General features: G+C 40.1%; 1 protein-coding gene across 19 annotated transcripts in view; it reads left to right on the top strand.

The window, feature by feature from the left end:
- SORBS1 (sorbin and SH3 domain containing 1) overlaps positions 1–26654 on the top strand; it is a 74156-nt gene that overhangs the window by 21949 nt on the left and 25553 nt on the right. For 9 of the 19 annotated variants that reach the window (XM_048946722.1, XM_048946723.1, XM_048946730.1 and 6 more), the window contains 14 exons: positions 35–403; positions 3197–3344; positions 7767–7796; positions 10043–10215; positions 10759–10822; positions 11889–11963; positions 12259–12321; positions 16115–16162; positions 16278–16407; positions 18001–18115; positions 20894–20977; positions 24418–24483; positions 25039–25140; positions 26506–26555. In XM_048946722.1, coding sequence (XP_048802679.1) covers positions 35–403; positions 3197–3344; positions 7767–7796; positions 10043–10215; positions 10759–10822; positions 11889–11963; positions 12259–12321; positions 16115–16162; positions 16278–16407; positions 18001–18115; positions 20894–20977; positions 24418–24483; positions 25039–25140; positions 26506–26555 — 1517 coding nt within the window. The remainder of the gene's footprint in view (positions 1–34; positions 404–3196; positions 3345–7766; positions 7797–10042; positions 10216–10758; positions 10823–11888; positions 11964–12258; positions 12322–16114; positions 16163–16277; positions 16408–18000; positions 18116–20893; positions 20978–24417; positions 24484–25038; positions 25141–26505; positions 26556–26654) is intronic. The other 10 variants (XM_048946724.1, XM_048946737.1, XM_048946741.1 and 7 more) reach the window with 4 other exon arrangements.

Genomic DNA, 26654 nt, shown 5'->3' on the forward strand with positions numbered 1-26654 from the left:
TCCCCTTTGCATAACAACACCTTGTTTCCTACAGGATGTCACTGCCACCACAACTCAGCCTGGGGTTATAGTAGTCCCCCTTGTCCAGATTAATCCAGACAGACAACAAGAAGGCAGCTCCAGCACTCCTCCACCGCCTCTGGTTCCTTTTGGGCAAGGCTCCGTATTCCCTGAGACTCTTCCTCCTGGCACACCCTTGACTTTTCCGACTCTAGATGATTTCATTCCCCCACATCTCCAGAGGGGTTCCCACCATAACCAAGCACCCTCTGCGTCTGGCACATCACCCTCTGTTTACCCGAAACTTCCATTCTTCTCAACACCACCTTCACTTGTACCTCCGGTTACGGGGGCTTTGCACAGGGGCTTGAAGCCTGAAATCACTGGAGTCATCTCACGTACAGTAAGCTTGCCAAGTACCCTTCTCACTCTTGTCCTAAATTTGTATTCCCAGATTAAAATTACTTTCTTCTTGGCATACTAAACTTGAGAGGAGTGATGACTCACTCCCTGCTAGCAGCATGACAACTGAAACCTTGTTTACATCCTATGCTAGTGCATGCATATTGCTTGCCCTGTGCAGCTCTGGACTTTTTATTGACTTCTCTTGTGCAACATTTGACTGTCTACTTCTGTATCCATTCTGCTAGGTGCTACACATTTTAGGAGCCTTCACCAGGCTTTGCTAATAATTAATTCTGTGTAAACAGAATAGCTGCAACTAACTAATCTCCTCAGGCTCTTTTAATAACATCGTTAATTGTGTTTGAACAACACTGGAAGTATAATAGCAGACCAGTTAAAGCTTAGGGCTGGCTTTCTGTTCCACTTGGAGTAAGACTGTATGATATCTACAGAAATTCCTATTGAAGCCAATGTAAGATTGCTGCTGATATCCAATGACCTACAAGCAATACTATCAGTTACTGAGCTGAGACTTTTCCAACTTCGTAGGCACTACGGGATAGGTTAGGATCAGAGTGTCTCTTCAGTACCAAGTTGCCTGTCTTTGAATTGTTCAAATTTTTAAAAAAGTACTGCAATAATTGTAACTTGAACTTTACTGTGTTCGTCCTGGCTTAGATATTTTCTTTTTAAACTCATGACCTTCTATTAAAAAGTCCTTCCAAACAAGGAGGAGAAATAGACTTCAGTTGAAGTTTCAGAAAAAGCAAAAAGTACAAGGAGGGTCAGATACTGGAAGTCTTGAAACCACCAGCTTTTTTATATGCTTGCTCATGGGGGTAAGCAAGAAGCTCAGCAGAACCATCTCTTATGATGGCACTTCCTTTGTCCTTCAACTCTATAGAGGTCAAACAGGTGCCCCAAACAGGCATATGGGGCTTGGGGGGAAAGGAAAAAAACAACTGAGGATGATACTTCAAAAAGTTCTCGGCATTGGCCTTTCTGTTTCTATTGGAATTGGGATTTTACTGCTGAGAACAGTGTGTGAAAAGTGAAAGTATTTTTATGGAGCCTATCTACAGGCACTAGGAAAATTCAGCAGGCATCCAAATACTGAGGTAGTAGTAGAAATTTTGATCTACACAATTTTTATGAGATGAGAGTTTTGAAACTTTATTTTTGTGTATACTCTGTTCACGTGATTGCAGAGCAGTTTTCTTCAGTAATTTTAGTGCTCTTTGCTCACCCAGTTTGATGACTTATCTGGGACTCCTAAGCCTGACTTGACCTGACACCCTCCTTCTTTCAGGGGTTCTTCATACATTAGTTATCAAAATTAAGCTTAAATGCATCTCTCCTACTTCTTTCCAACTCCCTCCACCCTTCTCCCAAATTGCATTGCTTGGAATACTATCCCAAGCCAGCAAAATGAGGTTAGGTCTCTGTCTTAGAGACCTTTGGTCTGAAGAACCTTCTGTTCTGTCCTTATGAGTTGTCCATGGCCTGATCAGAATGATTCTTGGAGGAAGAACACCTTCATCCAGCAGAACTGGATTGTTTTGCCCTACCTCCCCTCCAGGTTAGATTAACTGTAGATGCTACTTCTGTTGATGGCCAGTTCTCACTATAACTTCTTTGAGCTCTGGCCCTTCCTCAGCCCCTTACCTTATCCTGTAAGGCCTTTCCATTGACACTGGTGGGTGTGAGGTGTAATAGTCTGTGTATTTATTTATTTTCAGTACTGACTTAAACTCTCTTGTTTGAATGCTCAGCTCTGTTTCACAGATCAGTGGCCTGCAGCATTCCAGTATGACAGTGGAGCAGCAAGAATGCAGAAATTCCACATTCACTTTGTTTAGATGCTTATTCCCCATTAACTTTAATTGTGCATCTAAATTCCATGAGAAGTTTTGAAAAATCTCAGCCTAAACTGCTGCACACATTCTTAGGCCATCACCCCTTTGTTTTTGTTGGCAGTAAGATAAAGAGAGAGCCTGATATCCTTAGACTGAGGATTTTCAAAGATGAACTAATTTTTAAGTTTCCCTGTGGGCCCAGCCTGTGTTTCTACAGAACAAGCACAGTTGTGGTGATACAAAAGGTGGGTTTGAAATTCATAAACAATGGAGCTTGCTACTTTAGGAAGGCAAGAGTAGCCTGCTATCTGTGGTCCAGCAACAAAGTTATGTTGAGTATCTTCCTTAGTAGAGTCCTACTGTTTGTCATTTCTCTGTTTTTCATGATTTTTTACCATGTAGACGTCACACGGTCTCCTGAGTGATGGTGCTAACCTTATTTCTTGGACCTTCCTTACCAAACCAGCTACAGTAATGTTTCATTCTAGAACTGCATGAGTTTTGCATGCCTGATTCTTGCTGTGAAAGGAATTGTTTTAAAACAACAACCCCCCCCCCCCTCCAAAAAAAAAAAATTGTGTGTGTATGTATCAGGGAAGGATGTCTGCCTCTTTTCTTACAACTAGAGCTGCTTGTTTCTGGCACCCTGTGTTTGCTCTAGAGAGCCTGCCGGGTTAATTTAGTGCCTCCTTTTGGGGTTGGAGTCATGAAACCCAACACCAAAGAATTATACAACTGCCTTAGCAAACTAATTGCATTAACAAGAAGCAGAGTACATACATGGAGCAAGGTCATGCTCATGCTTATGCCTTTTTACTAAAAATTGCTATGATTATGCTTCTCATTCAGTCTTAAATGGTGTTTTTTATTCCCAGATTTTCCCAGTGCTGCAGCTTTCCTTCATGCTGATGATAATGTATTGCTCTCCTTTTCAGGACCCAGGTCCTGCACTAAATGACGTGACCCAGCCTAGCAGTGGCACTGACTATCCAACTTCCTTCACATCAATCAACAAGTCATCTTCTGCCTATCCCTCTACCACAATCGTCAATCCCACTATTGTCCTCTTGCAGCACAATCGAGGTAAGGAGACTTCCAGATAGGTATTTAGGTTCGAACTGAGTAACCTGTTAAAATTGCAAGGAACTTAGAAATGTCTGTGCCATGGACAATGAAGTCCATACTACTAAGGGATAATAAAGATGTTTCCAGGAAGTGTTGGGACTGCAGCATACTCCAGGTGACAGGTTACAGGTTAGAAGTGTGGCACAATGCCTACTGAAGAGACAAACTGAACTAGGTCCTCCTGTACTGGAAAAAGGATGAGCTACTTCTCGGCTACTTCAGTGTGGAAGCAGCCATATCTACCCAGTAGTAAATCAACCGATTGCCAGTATGTTTGAATTTGGCAGTCTGTTCCTCCCTCCACAACTTACTAAACTCAGACCCTCATTGCAGTATACCCTAGGTTTGTGTATGAACAAAACAACTTAATAAACGCAAGACAGCTCATACAAATCTTTCTCTACCTCACCACAGCTTCTTCTGAATGGATAGTAATATCTCTTTATCTCTGTGTTAGAGGAAAACTTTTCCTTCTCCTTTTTAGTTCTTGTGATGATTGACATTACCTCAGCCTGACAGTTGGTTTTACATCACCAAAGACCAGTTTGTAAAGGTTCACACAGATGCAGTCCCAATTTGCTTTGGTTTCTAGTGAACTTGGGAAACTCCAAGACAGGAGAAGTTTCATCTGCATTGCTGAAACCTGTGTTTTGTGAAGAAAGAAAATCAGGAAATGGCAGCAAGACTTGCACTCATTTAAATCAGTCTTGCTTACCAGCATTTGTTGTTCTGTTCCCTTGCAGACAACATGTACATTCTTTTCTTCAGTGCCTCTGTTAAACTGACTACTGTCTTTAGCTCCAGAGTTAGTTATTCTGCTGTAGCCCAGCTGATGATATCTCTCATGAGAGCGGGTTGTATCTCTTCCTTTTTTCCAGCATCTGAAGAAACTTTTTGTCCTCCTGAATGAGGATGTCTGGATTCCCAAACATTTTATCTGAGACAACCTTTTTATCTCAAAGCTTTTTGTTGCCTTATTATAAATCTGGAGCATTTTAGAGTGTGTACCTCCCAAGGATATTTTCTCTATGTAGATTTTAAGAGCATGACAAATTTGTATAATACGATGGTCCGCACACTCTGGCTTTCAGACAAGGGATGTCAGATTGTTCACTTGATTAATCACCTTTGCAGACAACAATTCTATTCAGTCTTGAAGATCTCTTGCCTCTGCCTATCAGGCCTCATAATACTGTAGGCTGATGTATTAAAGAGCTTTATAATCACATCTTTGTTGACTGTGTTATAGATTGCAACTTGTTAAGCAGCATAATTGAGTCTGTACAATATCCCATTCAAACATGTTTTCCAGTCCTTAGAAACCAAACCTATAATTTGTAAGGATCATATTGAACTAGTTTGAGAACACATCATCATCATCATCATCAGTCTGTACCAACTGATGCTACTTGCTGCACTGCTTTTTATAATAAGATCTCATATCAGTCATTACAATATTTTTTCTGGGGTTACTGTCAACTTGATGGGCAGATGTTCCAGCCATCACATTTATGCTTTTCAAATGTTGTCACAGCATCTTTCTTCCTATCCTGTAGCGTTTCCTTCGTATTGCAGGGCATACTGAGGATGACTGTCAACAGACCAGCAAGCTGCTCTTCCTGAAACTTCTTTCTTTAGAGCAAAAAAAGCTGGTCTAAAATTCTTCAGTGCATTTCATATGAGCACAGTGATTATCAAGTCTCTGACTTCAGTTTCTGTCATTCAGCATGGTCCTTTGTTACTGTTGAAGTGGAAAGTATTTCTCCATCAGACAGTAGGACGTCAGGCTTTTTTATTTAACGAGGGGTGAAAAAAAAAAAAAAAGAATGGAAATAGTGATTAGATTTGTCATATTTTTTGCCCTCTTAATAATAGTTTCAATGTGCCTATTTGGTAAAATATGAAGTCCTCTGTTAGGTCTGTTTATTCTGAACCTCTCTTTGAATCTCTGGGACATTCTGTAAATTCTTTTTCTTCCATCATAGTTTTCTTCTACTTCCTGGCATATATTATCTGCTCGTAGGTATGTTTTCTTTCTTTTCTATCTGCTTTGTATGTTGGGGATTTCTTACAGTTCCTTATGTTTTTGCCCACATCTAGACTCCCAGCATAGTATTAGGGATTTTTGGTAGTGTTTTGTAATATTTCTGTAATGTAGCTGATATGGTATTTTTAAATGATTCTCACATCTTAGCAATATTCTGTGTTTCTGTCCTGGCTGATATGATTCATATTTGATTTCATCTTTCTGGACCGTATCCATTCAAAGCCGGTTTAGTCTCATGGCAGATAACATTGTTATTGGATTATGGCCCACCTTCCCTTAAAATAGTTAATTATATTTTGTTCTGAAATCAATTCCTTCATGTCAAGATGAGGTTTAATATAAATTCCTCTTGTGTGCTGTGAATATCCTTTGAGGAAGAAATTTCAAGGTCGTTTTAATGCTGGCAATCTGAAATCTCCTGTAGTTCAGTTAGTCTTCCAGATGGATAATGTGGCTTTTTTTCTCTTCAGTGGTTTATTGATTGCTCTTTAAGGAGCTAGTTATCTTACTCTCTGGAGTGACTGTTGTAGCAGACATCACCTACTGTCCTATTTTATACTTTACTTGCTGGTTCATTAATCTGCAAACATTTAAGATCTTTTGCTGTGTAGCTGCTAAACTTAGAAACAGGTCATGACATTTGAAATATAGTAAATACAATTGCTCAGTCATGAGGAGAGATTTTTTTTTTTTAAACCAGATTTCAGTATCACCAACTGAATAACATTTATGCCTATAAGCATAGATCATTTCAGATCCTCTAGTTCATTCCTAGTATTAGAGTAAGAACTAATTCCCTTCACATTTGTTGGTGTCCAGATTGATACGTTCTATTTTGGACATCTTAATTTTGCAGTAAACATACTGAAATATTTGTTTCCTCTTCCCCTTCTGTTATTGGTTTCAAGCCTTCATTTATTCTGTCGCTCCTCTGGGAATTCTGAAGGCATCTTTAATCATTCCTTCCCTTTTGCCAGCAGTTGTGTTCCCCTGCTCAGCCCTTTCTCTGAGACTCTGACAAGTCTTTGGCCTTTGCTTACAGTCCCAGAACGCAAGATCAAAGATCAAATCCTCATTTGCCTAGTGTGTGCCTGGGGCTGCAAGCTGATTCTGGTCAGGTGGGAGAGTGAGATAGCAGTTAGGTCCCCAGCTTCTGTCCATCAGCAGCTCTTTCCTAGTCTGAGACACAAGTAGAAAGAAAACATCGCCTTCATGTAAAAAACAAACCAAAACAACAACAACAAAAAGAAAAACAAACAGCACTTCTGCTCTGCTAGTGAGGGAGCTTTTTTTAGCAAAGAAAACTGGTCTCCCTTGCAGAGTTAGTACATTTAGTACAAACATCCATTGAAGACAGATTCTGCTAACAAACATGCAGATGGAGAATTTTTACCTACTGCAGTGTTGCTTGGCAAGTGTCCCATGCCACCACAAAGCACGGTTATTTCCCGGGCAGGCAGTGCATGGCATGATTTATTATGAATATTTAACAGGTGTAATTAATATATATAAAGTTTTGTAGTCTTTGCATTAACCACATGAGCTTTCAAGAGTGTCTGCGTTTTGTATGTCAGTAAAATGTTTATTCAAATTGCTTTCATGCATTAAATAACCAGATTAACTGCAAAGCAGTGGATAGAGCAAAGAACACAGCTAAGAATCCTTGGTTTATTCCCAGCCACAACTCAGGCACGTTGTTTGGACATCTCTTTAGAAAGCAGCTCTATCAACTTATAAGGACAGTGAAACATCCCAGAAGATACCACAGATGTCCCAGTCTGTGTAATGTAACTCAGTAATGAAAGGCTCTAAAACAAAATGTCTCTGAAACTCATTGCCTTACCCAACCTGTGCCTGTGGGCTGATCACTCAATCTGTGACTCAGTAGTATGTGCTGAGACTCAGCACGGCGTAAGCTCAACACTTTCTTATATTGCTATGAAATTATTGTATTATTGTTTTAAAACGCACTTTGTGGTAATGATAGCAGTTATTGAGCAAGTTGGTTGACTCTGAGTCCTTAGTGTTTTTAAAAGTGTCTGCTGTCCAGCTTTTTTCATTCTCTCTGGTATTTAAAAAATAAAAAATACTCCTTACAAATGTATTGAGCACTGCATCACGAGATGTGTGTAATCCACATGGGTGCTGTGTGGAGAAGGGGCTGTGGATTGTCACTTTAGCAGTGATCTGAAAACAGACTCTCTCCAGCAGCTGCTGCCATTCTGTCTGCAGCGTATTTCTTGCCTGTCAGAAATGCAGCACTAGAGCACTTGCTGTTTGTCTCACCCATTTGTTCTGTATTTCTCTTTATTTTGTTTCTTTCTTTACCACAGAACAGCAAAAAAGGCTTAGTAGCCTGGCAGGTATGATGTGAAAGGTCTGCTCCCTCGCGCCCACTGCCTCTGCTGGAACAAACTGCTGCTTTGTTAGCTGTGAAGTGCCTTGAGCAAACACACTTCCCAGGAACCACAAAAGAAAGACTTTAAATGTTTGTCCTGGCTTAGTCCAGGTCACCAAATGTTTGATTTCAGTCTCTCCTCCATGTGCTGCCGGTGTGGCTGTGTTAATATATCTGCCTAACTCCTAGAACTGGTAGTCTATTCCTCCTAAATTGTAACTTGTTGATCGGTTTGGTTGCCTTTAGAGCCGTTAGGTTTACTGACATGGGATGTATTCTCAAGTTTCCCTGCATAGCCGTTAGAGTCCATCTTGCATAGGATGGGGAGAGAGAAATCAGTGTTGACTTATAGAGCAGAAATATTGCCAATAATAGTGCAGAATATAGTGCCAATTCCTCAGAAGTATATGATAAAATTGTAGCAGACAAGTGTGCAGGTGTGCTGCCAGCCTTCTTTCCCCTTGCAGCTGTATCTGCCCCTGCAACAGGTCCGTGAGCATCTCCTTGACAGGGAAGAGAAGTTATTTTCCTGTTCCCACTCCCAGGGTCCAACTGCCTCCAGCCAGCTCCTCTGGTGCCACACCAGTTGCTGCTCTCTGTTGTGCCCTGCTCAGGTGGCAGGCTGCACGTTTCTCCCTGCTCTTTCCCTTGGTGGTGCCTCAGCGCACTCAGCTCAGCTGTGTCCTGCAGACAGAAGCTTCCTTCCTATTGGTTTTCCCTTCCACAAGGTGTTTCCCTTCACGATCAGGAACCCTTTTGTTTTCCAAACTAGAGACAGCACACAGTGTGGCTTGTTTGGACCCAAATGGCCCACGGCCTGCCAGTGAATCCCATTTTACACAGCTGGGCCTGCACCTGTTCTTATTGAGTCAGAACAACCACAGAGATGCAGGTGGCCACCTCATCCCTTGTCTCTTGCATCCTCTTCCTCACAACAGTGGAACTCTTGCTGTGCAGCTTTATGTTGCTGCTGACATCGAAGGTGCCATGGGGTATGCAGTGTGGTTATCAATGTGGCCAGGCACCGGCTTTGGCTGTTTGATGTTTTTGAGTACCTTGGCCTGGTTTGTACCTCCAGCAGTCTTTCTAAAGTCTTTAAAGTCTTTAAGACTTTAGAAATCTTTGGAGCTGTGTAGCAAATATTCCACTATGGAATTTGGGTGTTAATTCTCCCAGATGTAGGAGAATGAGCCAACCCTTTGCACCAGAAACACAAAAAAGACCGGAAGACAGTGTACATGCATTGCCATGGAGAGAAAACAAAGTGGGATAAGGTAGATGACAAATTAATTGATGCTTTGCTACATGATGACTGTTTTTATAAACATTTCATTATTTTTTTTTAGAGGAGAAACCACTCAAACACAAATTCTTCGTGTACTAATTTTTGCAGGCCAGACTGTGTTTGCTCAGGGTACCAGTGCTTTGTTGTGCATGAGCCCCTCCTCTGCTAACTGTCCCTCTCAGATTTCTTCACATTTAATGGCTTTGGGCAGCATGTTGATATGCATGTGAATAAACCTCTCTCTATCTTCAATGCATGCAGTGATATAAAGTGAACAGGCTTCAGCAGATCCTTGATGAGACAGACTGTAAAATCACTGATGTTTTCTCTCCAGAAAATCCATGTAGGAGTTCTTAGCAGAGCCTAAATGTTGTCATGTTGCAGCTCTCTACAACATAGTAGATCTTCAGAGCAGTTCAAGCTCCCAGGTTCCTTGCTCATTGGTGCTGCATATGGATGTCAGCCAGGCAGCATCAAGGAATGCCAGGTAGAATCAAGGCAGTCTGGAGCAAGTATTTGTTTTCCCTACTTAGAGAGGAATGATACATAATGCTAACAACTGTAGTGGGATTTGTTGTTTACAAATTCTAGTTAGGATGCAGAAATGATCCTGTTGATTATAACAAAGGAGATTAAGAATGAAATTGCAGAGTCACTGATTAGACCCCAAAAAATCTCCAAAACCAAAAATCTTGTCTTTTGTAACAGCTGAGCCTGTCACGAGATGTGTGAAGAAATACTAGCCTGCTTTTGCTGGTATCAAACATATTCTTGCTAGATTCCTTCAGCCTATGTGCTAGCCACAGCTGGCAGGGTCACAGTCTGTCTCATCAACTATTTGCCAGGGTTCTTGTCTTAAAAGAGTGGGATATGGTGAAGTGATGGAACACTGCGATGAAGTAAGAATGCCTTGTTTTTGTTTCCAGATTCTGTGCCAGACAGAATAATTTCAGATAAAGTAGATTTGGCACTCACACAAGTCAAGCCAGTCCAGGAGCCAGTGCTGAGTGAGAGGAGAGTTTTGGAGGAGAAGAGAATTGTCAAGAGCCCTCAGCATATGGTTGATACTTCTGTTGATGATATTGGCATTCCACTGAGGGTAAGGCAACAATGGAAACGTGACCATTTTGCAAAAACCTGGTTCTGCCTGTCTTGAAACTTGGGGAATTTGCTGAAGATACAGAGGCTGCAGAGATATAAGAGAAAATAGAATTTTAGTTCCAGTGCATTTTGTTATCAACTTTTCTATCAATTACCCAATTTCAGCATCAGGTGAAAAAAAAAAGTAAATATGAGTCTCTCTTTTCATCATATTGGAGAACATTGTTCATTCACTGCTAGCGGTGAAGGAGGATATTAATTTTGCATTATTTTAGCGATCTTAATGGCAGTTATCTCTTCTAAACATTGTGTTTAATTTCACTCAGCTATCAAGTGAAATTACAGTGAAAAGAATAACGCACCCATTACAACTAGTGTCTGGAGTGACTTGAACACTGCATGTGTCCATTGGACACAGAGCATGAATGACTAAATTACACACTGTGTCTACCTTTTGGTGAATATGATAAAAGAAAGAAAAACTTTGAAAGGCTGATAGAATTCATGTTTGTGATTATTTGTGTGCTGTTTCTTCCAATAGAACACAGACAGATCGAAGGACTGGTACAAGACAATGTTCAAACAGATACACAAGCTAAACAGAGGTACTGTACGATGGGTCATTTTACTAACTTTACGAGACCACCTTTACAACATTTTTAATACATATGAAAAATTGTACTATGGGTATTCAGTAGAACGGTTTTACATTAACTAGTTTTTACTCTGCACCACAGAATTCAACCAATGTATTTAAAATCTCTAAAAACAAAGGTAAGAAAGCAGTGAAGTCCAAAGCAAAGTCTGATTGTTCTGAGAGGTTTACCTCAGTGCCTTCATGAAATCAAATGTACTATTGAGTGTACAGAAGGCTGCCACTAAGTCTATACTTAAGAAACAGATCCCTGAACTCCAGTATTAGCAGCTGTCCCACACAACACTTTTGAATTATATTATCACTGAAACAACTTTGCTTTAGTACCTGCTTAATAGAACATGGTTTGAGGCTCACAGATATCATGGGAACGATTTCCACTGATTCTGAGCAGTTCAGAATCTGAATTCTGCTCTTCAAAACTTCAAATTTTTCTTCATTCATAATTCAAAACTGTAATAAGCTCTTGCAAATATGACATTTCATGTTGCTATTGAAGTTTCATCGTGGTGAGGGACTCTACTACTTTGAGGCACTTCAGTGCCTGGCTGCTGATACATCCGTGTTCTTTCTTCTGTGTGAGAAATGGCTGCAGCAGTGTTTGCAGTGTCTGAACAGGCTCATGTGCAGGCAAATGCAATCCAGAACTGCGCTTACATAACACTGCTCCAGTTTTGCATGCCACTGCAGGTGCTGTCATGATGAGCTTTATGCATATTTAGGCACCGTGTTGTATTGGATAGAGTGAGAAGGAGTTGAACCATTTCTTCACCCCAGTGCTCCTAACAGAGGTTCTTCAGCTCAGTCAGAGTCAGTACTTCTGAATATGAAGAATAAATTTAGTCCTTTCTGCTTCCAGGATCTCCCTTAGGGCCCAAGAAGGCATCTGGGTAGTGTCATGCTGTGTCATCAGCACGAGGAGCGGTTCTGCAGCCTGTGTGGATTCTTGTCTTGCCATTCTTCCCCTTTAAATCTTTACTCTCTATTCTTTTTTCAAATCATGTTCCTCTCCTTAGACACTCCTGAAGAAAATCCTTATTGCCCTACCTACATATTTCCTGAACTTCCTGAAATCCAGCAAAAACCTGAAGGTACCAGAAGCATAGTCAGAGTATGTGTTGTCTCGTGCTTTGAGTTAACTGTACTGTAGCACCATAGTAGTAACTAGATTCAGGTCTAGTCATGCCCAGTATACCTTCTTGTGTAATGTATAAAGTAATTAAAACTTTGCTAATCCATTTTTAAGTTTTTAAAGAGTGATGATGTTTACTCAAGTGTTATTAAAATAAGCAATAAAGCCAAATGGTGGTAGGAAGCTGGGGGATGAAGCAGAACCTCCACTTCACTGTGGATAGCCTCAAAATCCACTGCTTTTCTCTGCTGCAGAAGACAATCCTTATTCTCCTACATACCAGTTTCCTGCGTCTACTCCTAGCCCTATCTCTGAAGGTAATAATGAAGGACCATCTATATTTTTCTGCACAAATGCTGCCTTGTCCATTTATTTTCTTCCTGGAGTTTTTTCTAGTTGCTGAACATTATGCTGCCTCGTAATTATTTGCTGCACTGTAAGCATTGCCTTGACTGTATGATGCCTTTTTGGCTTTGCAGTGCTCCTCTGGCTTTCTAACTAGTAGTTGACTAATGCTACAGACCTGAGGTTTGCTTGGTTTTGTGCGCTTACCAATTATACTTAGCCATATGCGTGCAGTGATTACTTAACATGCCTAAAATGCTGATATACATGTAAAGATGTGATCTAACTGTGATTTCTCTTGCCTTTCTTTTGGATCAACACATTTATTTGTTTATTTCTTATTTTTAATATTAACGCAGTATTAGGACCAGACCAAAATGTCACTGAAGTCTATTGGTGAAATGGCTGCTCGCTTCAGTGGGTTTTGGATCAGTCCCTCAATGCGGTCCTTTAAAATAAATATAACCTGGTAACGTGGGTTCAGGGCTGGCCTTAGGTGCACTCGCTTATCTGGGCAAGGGCAGAATGTGATGGTCATCAGCACATGTTGTAACTTACATCACTGTCTTTATATTAGCCTCTTCGTGTGCTCAGGAGATTCCTTTAAATTTCAGGTATAAACTAGATTTGTCTGTCATGTTTCAGGGATGGCTAAATTGTATTTATAGCAGTAATAATCCTACAACCGTCTGCATATATATATGAAAACACTTACACATTAGAAACATTGGAATCCACTGCAGACATTGGGCATATGCAGATGTTTAGTAATCAGGGAGGCGGTGGTGGTGACAGCCTTGTTTGCTTCATGTTTTGGTACTGCTTAAGATCCTGCCATTTAGGAACTTGCCTACATAGCCTGTGCCTCAAGGCAGCCCTGATGAGATTATTAATTAACCATTTCATTCAGTGTTTTTATTAAGGATTTGGTGGGTATTTTATAAAAAGAAAAGTGTATGATCTGGGTTCCAGCTGAAACGATCAAAGAAGATGAGATGTGAAGTGCATTTCACTGTGAAAACGAATATGGATTAGTGTCAAACAGATATCTCAGATACTTAATTTTTGGTGAAACCCGCAGGTGAAAAGTCTTGTCTTGCATATTACAAGGTAGTATAAATTATTTTATGTTGGCAGGATGGTATATTGATACAAATGAGAGAGAAACAGAACCTCAGTAACTGGTCACTAAAGAAATTTTGCAATTAATTTTCTGGTTCGTAATGAAGTTTGAAAATCCATCTTACTCTTTATCTTAACAAAAACAGTTTGTAAAGCTAATGAACTTACTGCAGTAAGAGTCTGTTTTCCCATAAATTTCCCCTGTGCACTTCAGATGTGCAGATGAGAGTAATTTGCTGGTTTAGGTGGTTGATATTTGCTCATTATTTACAGTATATTGAGAAATGTTTCTCAAATACCTGCTTGGATTCTTTTATTGATGAGGAATCCAGAATATATGATGGTGTAGCTGTGTTAGAGTCCATGCTTCACATTCAGAATATATTTCAAAATGTTCTGTTCTCCTGCAAAGGGCTTATACAGAGATGGGTTGAAACCTCAAGCTTTAGATTGCATACGCTCTGAGTGTTAGTCTGTTTGCTCTGGGTTGTTGTGTAAGATCTCCTAAAAACATTAAGATTGGGTTCTTCTCTAAAATTCTTTTGAAGTGTAAGAATATTGAAATCTAGAGATTTTAGCCAGCCTTAAAAACAGATAACAGCAACAACAGAACACTCTGTAGATTCTCTAGGAGCTGCCAGGGGACTGCCACTTTTTGCAAAAAGAATCAGATTTTAAAGGGATGATTTGGCTGTGCCCAGCTCCACTAAGTGTTGCATAGATAGGATGTTGCTCAGGAGATCCTGTTCAAATTGCTCATCTCTGATTTAAACTTTATGGGGTCATTCCAGATTTCTGTGTTTTACTGTTCATTGCTATAAAATAGAAGAATGCCTGTGTTTTCTCCCTCAGAAATGTTCTCTTAGAACAGTATCATTTTCTTCCTCACTACTTTAGCTATTAAAATCTTCGCAATTGGAAACTTAGCATTTATCTGAAATTATTTTTTCCTGCCTGAACAACAATACTTAATGAGTATTGACAATTATTTTTGAGTGAGTAGATCAATTTTTTAATTGCTCACTAGCATTAAATAATACTGAGAGCTTGAATGGATGTGAAGATGGTATTAGATGTATCTGTTTGTATGTGCAGATGGTGATTTACCAAGTATTTTGGTATTTGTATGCACCCACTTTTTGTATAGCAATAGCGGTCAACTTTTTCAACAATTCCCTGTTATTAAATAGATCAACAGTTGTTCTCTGTCATTTTAGTCTGAAACATGAAAATTGGCCTGATTTTATTTTTATTTCTTATTTTTTTTTCCTGAAGGCTATAATAAGCATACCAGAAATCAGTAACTGTATTTAGAACTTAAACCTTCTAATTCGTTCACCAAGAGAAATTCAGCAGCAGGGCTAAGAGTTAAGACCTCTCTGAGCCTTTCTGAAAAGCTCAGTTAAGCGATGAGTGCAAGTTCAGGTCAGCTGTATTAGCCAAATTGTTTTTCCAGCAGATGAGGCTGGATATAGCAGCTACTCTTTGAGAGAGAGAAGCTACAAATTGTTTTAGTCTGTTGATTGACATCACTAAGTTAATGCGACAAAAGTACAGTATGTTCTTTACTTCATCTATTTCTGCTTTTCTCTATTTTTATCTGGCTATTTCAGTGGTTTATTCACAGAGCTGTTAGCAGTATCTTTACTCATGATTTTCTTTGCAGGCATTGCATTTTATCTTCTTGTGTTTTGCCTTGAAGTCTTACAGGTATCCCAAGTACACTTCCCTGATAGTTGGAACCCTCATTGGTAGAGAAAGATGATGGGTCTGTGGATCCAGTTTCCAGTTCTGATCCTAGTTCCTCATGCTATTAGATACAGTTCATTGAGGATTTATTCCAAAGCATGATGAATATGGTGAAAAAGATACCTGTAGGTTTTTGATAATCAAAGCTAGTCTCTGGACATCACCTGTAGAGTGTGGGCAGTAATGCTACCATCCTCCCCGCCTCTTTTAGGTGTGCACGTGCCCTGGGCACTACAGTCATGACTGTCATTGCTAGCTCTTGTAGAGCTGCTTGAACCCCCCTCTATTGCATTCTGTAGACATATCTTTTCTATTCGAAAGGTAAGCTCTTTAGAGCAAGGACAATCTCTTAGTGCAATTATACATGCATGTATTGTGCCAGGAATGTTATCAATGTTTAAAGATAATCTGAGTCAGTGAACATACTTCAATTTGGTGTGCTACTTAATACTAGCAAGATGGCCCAGTGATTACTGTGTGTGATTGAGAACAGGACTCCTCAGCTCTATTACTGTGTCTAGCACCTAATGAGTTATTTTAGGCATACGGTTCAGCATTTAGATTCTCGATTTATCTTTCAGCTTTTGATAAAGTGGATCTAATAACACTTGCTCTGGAGGCGTTTTGTGACAAAAAGTGATTGTTTTTTAAAGTGCTTTGAGAGGCTGGAGAAAGGTATAAGTACTACATTAATATTTATATCTAATCTAGGAAGCATTTTTAAAATGCAATTTAAATCTCATTGGCATTTTCTTTTTTAGGATCCTCTCTGTGGTAGGTATTGAGTGTATTACTCTCTAGTTATGGCCAATTAAGAGTGGAAATGAAAAGGATTTCTGATGCTTCATTTGGAGGGCTTTTTCAGCTCACTTGCAAAATGCTTTTGTCTTTCAGATGAAGATTCTGATTCATACTCTCCTCGTTATTCCTATTGTGAGGACAGTAAGTAATTCCCTTTTCTTGTATGATATTTCAAACATAAGGCGATATATAAAGTATGTATTTGTTGGCCTCTTATCCATTTCACCAACATCTCTGTATTTGATTTATTCCACAGCCAGAAGCCAGCCTTCAGTTCCTCGCTCCAAGAGTGAGATGGACCATATTGACTCAGAGAAGGTGTTTAAGAGGTCTGCCACTTTGCCCCTACCAAACCGTACTTCATTGCTGAAATCCAGCCCTGAAAGGTGACCCGAACTAAGATATGTTTGGATCAATAGTGGAAGAGTGTCTGAAAGTTGTGAATAGGAAGAGAACAAATATGGAAGTTTAGGTTCATGACTCCAGTTGTTTTTGGGGAGGTGGAGGTGTACTTTTAACTCTGACTTGTCTGCAGGACACTAATTAACTCCTTTGTTGCCGCGGCTTCCTCTGCCATTGCATCATTTACTGAGCAGGCATCACACTCACTGTTACATAGGTAGTTTTCTGCTGGGGTGAGCAGTGTTTCCTAGAGTATTGTCTATACACATAAGCACAGTGGAAGCTCTCTGTTCAGTGTGATGCTGTAAAGATGCCTCAGAATACAGTGAACAGCAGTAATTGCAGAGGGGCAAGAAGTGAATTTATGCTGAACCTTGGTAAAAGTTTTTTACACTGCCCTTCTCTGAGTCGTCTCACTCATAATGGACTTTACTGGAAGTAGAGTCGAGTTAGCTTTCATGATTACTAGTAAGCTTTCAAGATGATTTCCGTCCTGATCTTTTGCTTTGTTTGTTACCAAGCATTTAAAAACTCTTTATAAGAATAATGAATGCATTTACCAAATGAAGGGAAAGCAGAAAGGGCAATGAATATTGTATGTCCTGTGGAATTCTCCCAGCTTTTGAATTCCTCCTTCCTTCACTAATTTCCGCATGCTTTTAATGTTTTTCACTTAATGCCTCAAATATGTAATGCTGTGATTTGAGAGTGCTATTTCGGTAAACATCTCAGGCCATAGAACTGATGGAACATCTCTTCCTTACACAGAAGTTGAAGGCAGAGTACATTGGCCCTTTGCAAAAATTCTTGCAAATGAAAGAGTTATGATAAGTAGTGCTTCCTGTTATCTAGTAACGAAACAATGTTTCACCAGGGCAAAGTTTCTCTGGGACTGGAATCTTAAGCCATCAAGTTAATTCCAAGCAGTAATGATTAACACTGTGGAAGTTTGCACAGTGTTGATGGTCTAGTCATTTTGATTATCATCTTGCCTTACTTTAAAAGAGAACTTACTTGCCTGTGTCTTCCAAAATCAGTGAAGAGACAAGGGTATCTCAGTGGGTGGTTCCTACTGTCAACCGGATCAATAGGGTAAGTGGGAGCAAACCTGGAGCAGCAGTAGTTCTGGTTAGGCTGCTGCACTTCTGTGTGAAGAGGTGAGAACTCAGTGGCATGGCAAAAATGGAGTGGTTTAGCAGGAGAGAGTTAGTCTGAATTTTCCTCCATGTTTGGACACGCTGGTATTTGTGAGCTTAATTTGTACTCCATCATTACATTATTTTCAATCAGGAAAGACATGAAACTCTGAAATTTCATTGAAGTATGAAAAAGACACCCAACCCATCGTATTCCAGTGGTTTCAGCATCTGAGCTGTGTCAAATTCTTCTTGTTGTAGAAAAACAAATATACAATCATGAGTCCTATCTGACCTGCTTCTCTTGCAGGACATTTCTTTCCAGAATGAAGGAAGTACTCTAATGAAACCAGGATTAGCAGGAGAAGGTGCCTGTCAAAAGAAGTACTTGCTTCCATGGAAACCACAGTGATTTGCATTAACTGATCTTTCTTTCCCCAGGACGGACTGGGAGCCTCCAGACAAGAAGGTGGACACTAGAAAATACCGTGCAGAGCCCAGGAGCATTTATGACTATCAGCCAGGAAAGTCCTCAGTTCTGAACAGTGAAAAAATGGTAATGTTTATCTTTTCCTAGATTGTGCCTTAATCCTGTGAATGTGATATATACATGATATACATGATATACATGATACTGAGTTCTTGTCCAGTTCCATTCCGATAGGATTCCTTATGTTTACATTGCAGTGATCGTGTGATGTATTCTGTTGTATTTTGTTTTGAAAATCGTTTTGCATAATATTGTCTCTCTTTATAAAGCAAAATCCATGAGGACTGAGAGGCTGCTTTACTTTGGGATATGTTGTTTTCTGTGTTAAGTATGGATCACTAACCCTAGTTTTTAATCCGTGTTTGACACTGACCTCTGCAGCAGCTGTGTCGCCAGCTGTACTTTTTCTAGGGCACAGAAGTAGGGTTGAAAGCATTATGAAACAAAGCTGCCTGGTTCAGTTTCTGTGTTCTTTTGATGCCATTAGCTTTAAACACTGAACAACTTCTTAGAGTGCTAGTAATGTACTTCAGCGGATGCTTCTGAGATGCTTTAGGACACAGCCCCTTGGCTACTTTCTTCCTCCGCTGGATCTCACTCCTTCCATGGCAGAGGTGGCAGAACTGAATGTGAGCTGACCCCCCAGCTACACTAGTGTGTGGCCTGGAATATTAAGTGAACTGTTACCAATTTTAGTTCGAATTAGTAGCTGTGAGTTGTGACAAATAGGGCAAATACAAAAATCTCACTCTGCAGGCTTCGATGAGAAGACCTCATGGGAAGCAACAGGGAGGAAAGGTGATGTTAACCTCTGTCAGGCCTGCATAAATCAGCTCTACCTACTTAAGGTCCTTCAGTTTACAACTCTGCACAACTCTGAAAGCGCTAGGAAACACTGAGTGAGGTTATTAGTGAATAACCAGTTTGGTACATAAACATGTAATTGTTCTGTATAGGCATTAATCTGAAGGATTTGGTTGAAATTGCTAATTCCAGGTGAGATTCCAAATGTAAACTGCACTCCGTGCATTAACAGTTCAAAAGTTGATCCAAACAGTCCCTCACTGACTTCAGGACAGTCACCCCTGACCAGCGTATGATCTGGGGCCTTTTGGACTACTAGGCAATGGGTGGCTCTCAATTGTACTGGGAGTTGGCTCAACCCAATAGAGAAAGTGCCGGGGAGGAGTAGTTTGAGCTTGGTATGACAGTGCCATTTCTTCAGTCCATCGTGGATTAAGATTTCTGCTGAGCTCAGCGGCAATTTTGTCTCTTGATAAATAGCCAAGATTAAACCTTGTGGCAAAAGTCCTGCATCGTCTGTATACTTAAGCCTTAAGAAAGGTCTGACATAACCAGTGGTACTATTCATGCATTCAGACTTCTTGAGTCACTTAATGGAGCTGTTTAATCAGAATCTAAAAGCCAAAAGCAGGACCATCATTCAGTGCAATTGAGAAAAACTGTACTGAGATCACCAAAGACAAGAAGAATGCTATAGCTGTGTTACTTTTGATGATTTTTTTTTTTTTTGAGCTTTAATTTCAAACCACAGATCACAGGAAAAAGAACATCTTGAAATAGTAACTTCATAATCTACATCAGTCTCATTAAGTACAACAGTAACTAGTCACTGTTTAGTAACTAGGTCTATCTTTGTGTTTCTGAGGAAGCAGCAGATTTGTGAATATCTCCTGGTGATCACACCAGGAGCTGTGGCTATCAGAATCCCAATCCAAGACCATTGCAGGGCAATGAAGAGCCTTCCACTGATGTCAGTGGTTTTTTTATTATCTTCAGTAACTGCAGTTACATAATGAGATGAGTACTTGAGCTAGAGTGCAATAAAGGGAAAAAATGGAGGCATTGTCCAGGTGACAAGAGATCAGACACAACATAACCATTTATCTTTCAGATAGAAGTGTTGCCCCTCTTTCAGAATCAGTTGTATGCTCTTTCCATAGAGCCTTTTTTGTTGTTGTTGTTTTTGGTTTGTTTTTTTTTGTTGTGATGCCTGATGGCTGTGGCCATCTGAAACGTCCAGCAGTGCCAAGCAATGCTGGGAACTGCCCCCACCTCAGTAACCCCATCACACGAAGATTTGCATCAGGACACACTTCGTGTTGTATGAATAAAAAGAAATTTTCTTTTCAACTGTAGTATTTTCTGTCCTGTCTGATTTTCCTTCATTTTAGTTCAGCCTGATTCTCTTAACATTTATTTGTGAAGAAACAAGTAATACTGTCTCTCTGTATCCATCTTATCAGAGAATATTCAGAAATGTGCTTTCTCTGACCTGTGTCCGCTTTGTTTTAGAAAACCACCTTTCACCCTGTTTGCAATGTATAGAACAGGGTTTCTCACATTTTCATGTGCTGTTAAAGATGCAGTATTTTGCTATGTTTGATTCAAGTCTCACTGAATCTCACTTGTTTTGTTTGTTTTAACCAAATGATGGTTTAAAGAGATTCAACCAGTACCTGTGCTTTGGTCTCAGTGGAAATGCCTGACAATAGAACTGGGGGACTGAGTGACTCCCAGCCCTTCCAGTGAGCCTCCAGTGAATCTGGGCAAGCTGCATAATCTCTTTCTGTGTGAGTCTCCTGATCTGTAAAATGCAATTCATTCATATTCATGTATCTCACAATGATGCTTAACTGATGTTCGCAAAGCAGTTCATAGCTTTCATGAGAGATGCTATAGAAATTCCAAATTATGAGGCTAAATATCGACATTTTAGAATGGAAACTATGGAATCTGCATCTTTAACAGTCTTTTTCTGTGTATTCTTTGCATAATGTTATCCTTCTCTTTCTTCCATTCCCCTATCACCAATTCCTTTAGACTCGGGATATAAGCCCAGAAGAGATAGATTTAAAGAATGAACCTTGGTATAAATTCTTTTCGGAATTGGAGTTTGGGAAACCGGTAAGTTTGATAGTTGCAGTGACCAATAAAATCAACCTGCCTTTTTTTTTTCCCCCTTTTTTTTTTTTTTTTAAATTATTGTCACATCTCTTTGCTAGGCTCTAAACCTGGAGCAGCTGCCTTACTCATTTAAAAATGACTGTTCATAATACCACCCTGGTGTTGATGCAAAATAGTCCTTTTATGATTGCTTAGAGTATTTTGAGGCCATTTACAAACACTACCCACCTTCCAGCTGTATTTACCAACAAGACAATATTTTTGTTTTTGCATACCACAATTCAAACTGCATTATTACTCTTAATGGTAGAAGTAATGCCCTGTTCTCACTGAGAGTCCTCTTTCAATTTCCCATCTTCTAAAAAGATTTAGGATTGCTGATAGGTAGCTTTAAATCTAGGTAAATGAGTTACTTATTTCTGGCCTCACCTTGTAAACTATGGATCAGTAATTTGCAGTTATCCATGACTGATTATGACCCTGTTTCCTGATTCTTTCCTTATTCATGTACCTGCCTGTTGCCCAAATGATGTGCATCAGGCTGCATTGAATAGCCCTGGCCATTCCCTGAAAGCGAAGGAATCTGACAGAGTGCTTTCTTTTCAAGCGGAGCTGTGTTGTTTTCTGTATGGGGAAAAAAAAAGAAAGAAAGAGAAAGCCTTGATCTCTCACTCTGGAAGAGGATGAAGCAAAGCTTAATTATTAGATAGGACAAAGGACATTTTGATGGAAGAGCACATCAGTGATTAGGGCTGCCAGCAAAAAAAAAAAAAAACAAAAAAAAACCACACAAAAACAGGTTCTGTATAATTTTCTCACCAACTAAACTGATTCTTACTGATTAAACACAATGAACCTCATCATTAAATGCTGTTTAATAAGCTACTCTTACTGCACCAGAGGGTCAGCATCAACCTCTCACATTTATCCAAGTACAGTGGCTGTTTCCTCTTTTTCTTTGAAATTGTCGAATGCCCACACACGCCACTTTTGAACACTGCTGAGATTTCCATGCACATATAATAAAACAAATGTGTTTTAGAGTTCAGCACTGGTTTCAAAGCCTATTGCATATGGACGCCAGAGGGCAGGTTTTCTTTAAACCTAAGCATTGCTCACAGTTCTCAAGGATATGATTAAATCCCTCTGCAGTTTATAGATGTCTGAATTTGGGTGCGTGCCTATTCTGATTGCATATAGTAATAGTATAATTTCTGCTGGAAAACAGGCACGATCAGTGGCTGGGCTGTCCATTCTGTCACTGGCAACTGTGTTTTGTAGCAAAGAGCCTTCCGACATATGCTACGTAGGCCTCAGAAGTGTTTGAGATGTCCATGACTTTTGTTAAGGCCTGGTTTCTTACAGTTTGCTTTTAAGTGACTGCCCATGTCAACTTCCTCTGTCTCCAAAACCATATGTGTTCATCCTGGTACATTATACCAGACAGTGAATGTGGCGCTATGTGCATAGTGCTTCAGCATTACATTGGGCATTTTAACTGAGGATGCTATTTCAGACTTCTACTGATAGCTGCTCTTGAACAAGACAAATTCAACAAAGCTCTCACTGAGCCCTGCAACTACAGCCAAATAGTAGTCTTCATGTATCATTGCTCACTTTAGCCACGATAAGATCTGATTTTTGTGACTAGTTGTGGCTAAGCCCCATTTAGATTGGTCAGGCTTTCCCTGCCTAGTGCTGCAGATAATGTATACTTGTAAAAGCATATTTTCCCATTTTTATGGCTTTAATATGGCGGCTATGGGACATGGACAGTAAACACCCTTGGTAGAAGGAAGCACAGGATTCTTGCAAGGCTGTGGTGTCTCCAAACATACCAGAATGACCAGGATAGGGGTTTGCATTGAGGAAAGCCTATGCACTTCCTAAGGACAGCTGAAGCAGTGCTCTGCTGGTTGAATATCCCAGATATGTTTCTAGGGAGATACGTTGATGTGTGCCTGCAGAGCATCCAGGAAGATTGCTCTGTGCAGCATGGATGCTTTTCCAGGGTGTTGTGGAGACTGAATCCCCACATTCTCCTTCTTTCTTCCCAACCTCTGATCTTGCACTCCATGGTACACCTCCCCTCTCCCCCCACCAGCCAAATTTGATGGCCAGCCAGTCTAGAGCTTCACAGTCTTCTGTTGGGACTGTGGGGTCACACATGTGGACACTGGACACTTCTCCCAGCCCCTGAATCTGCTCTTTGCTATGAACAGAGGGCTGGAAAAAGGGTTCATGCATACCCTGCCTTCTTACCTGCTTTCCTCCGCTTCCTCTCTCCACGTTTCAAACCTGAATCTTTATAGCACCATCTTGTCTACTGGCTGCTGACCCCATGCCCTAGTGTCGCAGTCCAAGTTTAGAAGTGAGCCTGATTCAAACTATAGACCCAGACTGTCTGGAAACCTGATGGAATTTGGACCAAGACTCAAATGTTGTAGCTCAATCATGCTTTCATGATTCCCTGTCAGATACTTTGATAATATAGTTCTGTCAGTCAGTACAGACTCCTAGGATGATGCTAAGCTTGTCAACCAACAGAGATTACTTTGTTTGCAGAAGAGCAGAAGTATTTTGATTTTACAAAGAACGAAGTGTTTGAACATGTCAGTGAGGTGCACGTCTGGTAAGAGAAGGATATTGGTACGGCATTATTCGGGTAGGACAAAGGTCTTTCACTCTGAATAATCTTCCCTGATATTTACACATACATAAAATAGGAAAAATTGTATTTTGAAATAGCCTTTATTTGTAGGATCAATTATAAGTAAGTATTTCCCAAACTTGCCTGTGCCCCACTCTCTCCACCAAAAAAAAAACCACCACAAACCATCTCCCCAGAAGAGAATAATAGCAAATAACAACTCTGCATTCTCATTGCCCCACAATGCCAACACTGGAAATTCAGCCATTTGTTCACATGGTATGTATTCAGAGTCTGGTGTGGGTGGGAAAGATATCTCCCTTTTCTTTACCAAAGGCCCTTATTTTACCCTTTCCTTTTGAAAAGAAGAATGAGCAAAAAAATGCTTTTTATGACTGTGATTTTTTTTCCCCATTTTGTTTTGTGATTTTTTTTTTGTGTCTATATTAAGAATGCTTTAACCACAGCTGCAGGCTCCTCCTAGAGAGCCCTAAATCCCTTCGAGCGCCTCACAGTAATAAAGCTGTCCCCAAATACTACTGAAAGCAGCCCCTCCCAGACTGCATGTGTGCTTCCTTTTACCTCCTGTGATCTCTCGATGTTCGTGCTAGAACGGATTTATCCCTCTTTCTATCTCTCTTTCTCTGTTTTGTTGTTTGTTTTTAATTTCTTTTCAGTGTTGATGCAAATCCCCTATTGTATTCCCGCTCTGTTCTAATCCAGTTTCCATATTCTCTGTGATGTCTTCCTTATCTTCATTTCCTCATTTCCTTCCTCTGCTTTCCATCAGCCTCCAAAAAAGATTTGGGATTATACTCCTGGAGATTGCTCTATCCTTACTAGAGAGGATAGAAAGGTAATTGTGTCTCACGTACGTTGTACTACAGCATCTGCTGCGTGTGTGTGTGTGTATGTGGATTTCTTTTGTAACATTGCTTGGGTTTTGTGTGCCTGTGAGTGATTTTATTTTTTAAATGGGCTTGAGCTCATTTGCCTAACAAGTAGTTAGTAATTTGATTTAATAAGCAATTCTTAAACCATAATCAGCAGTAGTTTAGAATGGTGGTTTTGCTATCTTGACTTGCAGTGATAATTATACTAACAGCCTATTGTCACAGTATCTTTTTTTGTTTTTTTTTTTACAGGTGGGTTTTATAATTTTATTGTTGGTAGAATTAGATCCTAGCAGGCCTGCGTGTCTTTTAATTTTGAATGTTAAATGCCTAAATCAATTTCCTCTGTAACCATTGAAACGCAATTAATTACTAGTGGATTTCTGTTTATTGTCCATACCATCTTTGACTTTTTCAATTAAAAAGGCTCGCTTATTTATTTTTCAGAATTAACATTCCTTTGATATCCCCTAACCCTAAGCATCATTTTCCCATTCTTCTTCTCCTTCTTTAACCAGACTGATCTAGAAAAAGACCTCTACCTCTACCAGACTGAGTTAGAGGCAGATTTAGAAAAAATGGAGAAGCTTTATAAAGCGCCACATAAAAAGCCACAGAAGGTATTTCCTATTCTTTTCATGCTGCCAATCCCTGTTTCCAAACTCTCTGCTCTAATCTATTCGCTGCTGGATGATTATTAAATGAGGTTGGGATAAATAATGGTTCTGACCATTCTGACTGCATGGCTTGCTGTGTCGCTGTCAGAAATAATAGAATGTGATGCTGAGAATCCGGCTTGAAATCCATTTTCAGAAACAGCAATTTCCTCTCCCCCCATTCCTTTTCAGCTACCCGTCCCCCACCTCTGTCCCCCTTTAGGGTTTTGAGTTCGGTGTCTGCAAAAAAAAAAAAAAAAAAACAAACAACAAACCCTCTCTATTTTTCACATGAATAGGCAGCAGCAATCAGCTTAAAATTCTTGCTTAGCCTCACGTCATCATCTCGTGCCTTTCAAGCGTGTTGCCATCAACCCTCCCTTCGCACAAGCCTTGCTGCTCCCTGCTAGCAGCGTGTGCTGCCCAACATTTGGATATTCCCCAGAGATTTTACACCATTTTCCCTACCCTGCACCTTGCCGTGGCCTTCCAGGGCAGGTCAGCTGCTGCCACTCCGAGGCTCCGCAGGACCCGAACCATGAAATGATAGATTAAATTGGTAACATGCTATTTTTTTCTTTTGTTGGGCTTTTTTTTTTTTTTCTCTCTCTCTCTTTGAAACTGCGGCATTTCAACAGAACGTGAACAAGCTGCTTTTTCAAACCCAAGATTTGCTTTTTCTTCCATTGTACGAATCCTCAGGTAGATGAGGGGAGACCAAATGCAGCATTTCTTTTAAAATTGCCTTCCATTTTTTCAATAATGTGCCTAGGTAGCATTAGATGGATTTAAAGCAAGTGGATAAGATCTGGCTTTTGCTCTTGAACTTGTGCAGCTCGCATTGCTTCTCTTAAGTAAGGAAATGGAACTGAAATGTTGCTTTTCTTGTTAGCGCTTTGTTGTTTTTTTTGAATGCTTAAGAACGTATTGTGCTGCAGTAACGTAATGTACCTTTAAAGCAGCATCGGGCAGTGACTGGTTGGGGGGAAAGCTTGGGGAAATAATGATGAGCATGTGTCTCCTGGTCCTGGCCCAGCTGATTATCTCTTCTTGCTTTTGGCTTTATGCACAATGACTCATTGGCAGACAAAAGAATAGGCGCTGCAAAAAGGCATTGGCTGTGCTAAAAACCTGTCACTGCCCTAAAGGAACTCAGGAAAATCGTTGCTTTTCTGCAAAGATATCGGCAGCTTAAATTGCATTTTGCCTTAAACTTCCATGTCTCATAAATGCTAATATTTGGGCGATGGAAAATGACTTAAGCAAGCCTTTTTCTTACTCCTGGCATGTAAGTGTGTATCAATTACTCCTTTGTTTGGACTTTTGCAGAATACAGCAGGTGTTACTCCTCTGGAAACTTCCACAGACCATTCTTCCTTGTAAGTTTTCAAGTTGTTTTTTGATGTCTCTTTTATAGTCTGGCAGCATGTAGGACACGATATAGGGTACTGGAAATGGGCTGGCTCTGTTTTTTGGTG

The sequence above is a fragment of the Lagopus muta genome, chromosome 5 (genome assembly GCF_023343835.1).
Source record: "Lagopus muta isolate bLagMut1 chromosome 5, bLagMut1 primary, whole genome shotgun sequence".
Taxonomy (NCBI): domain Eukaryota; kingdom Metazoa; phylum Chordata; class Aves; order Galliformes; family Phasianidae; genus Lagopus; species Lagopus muta.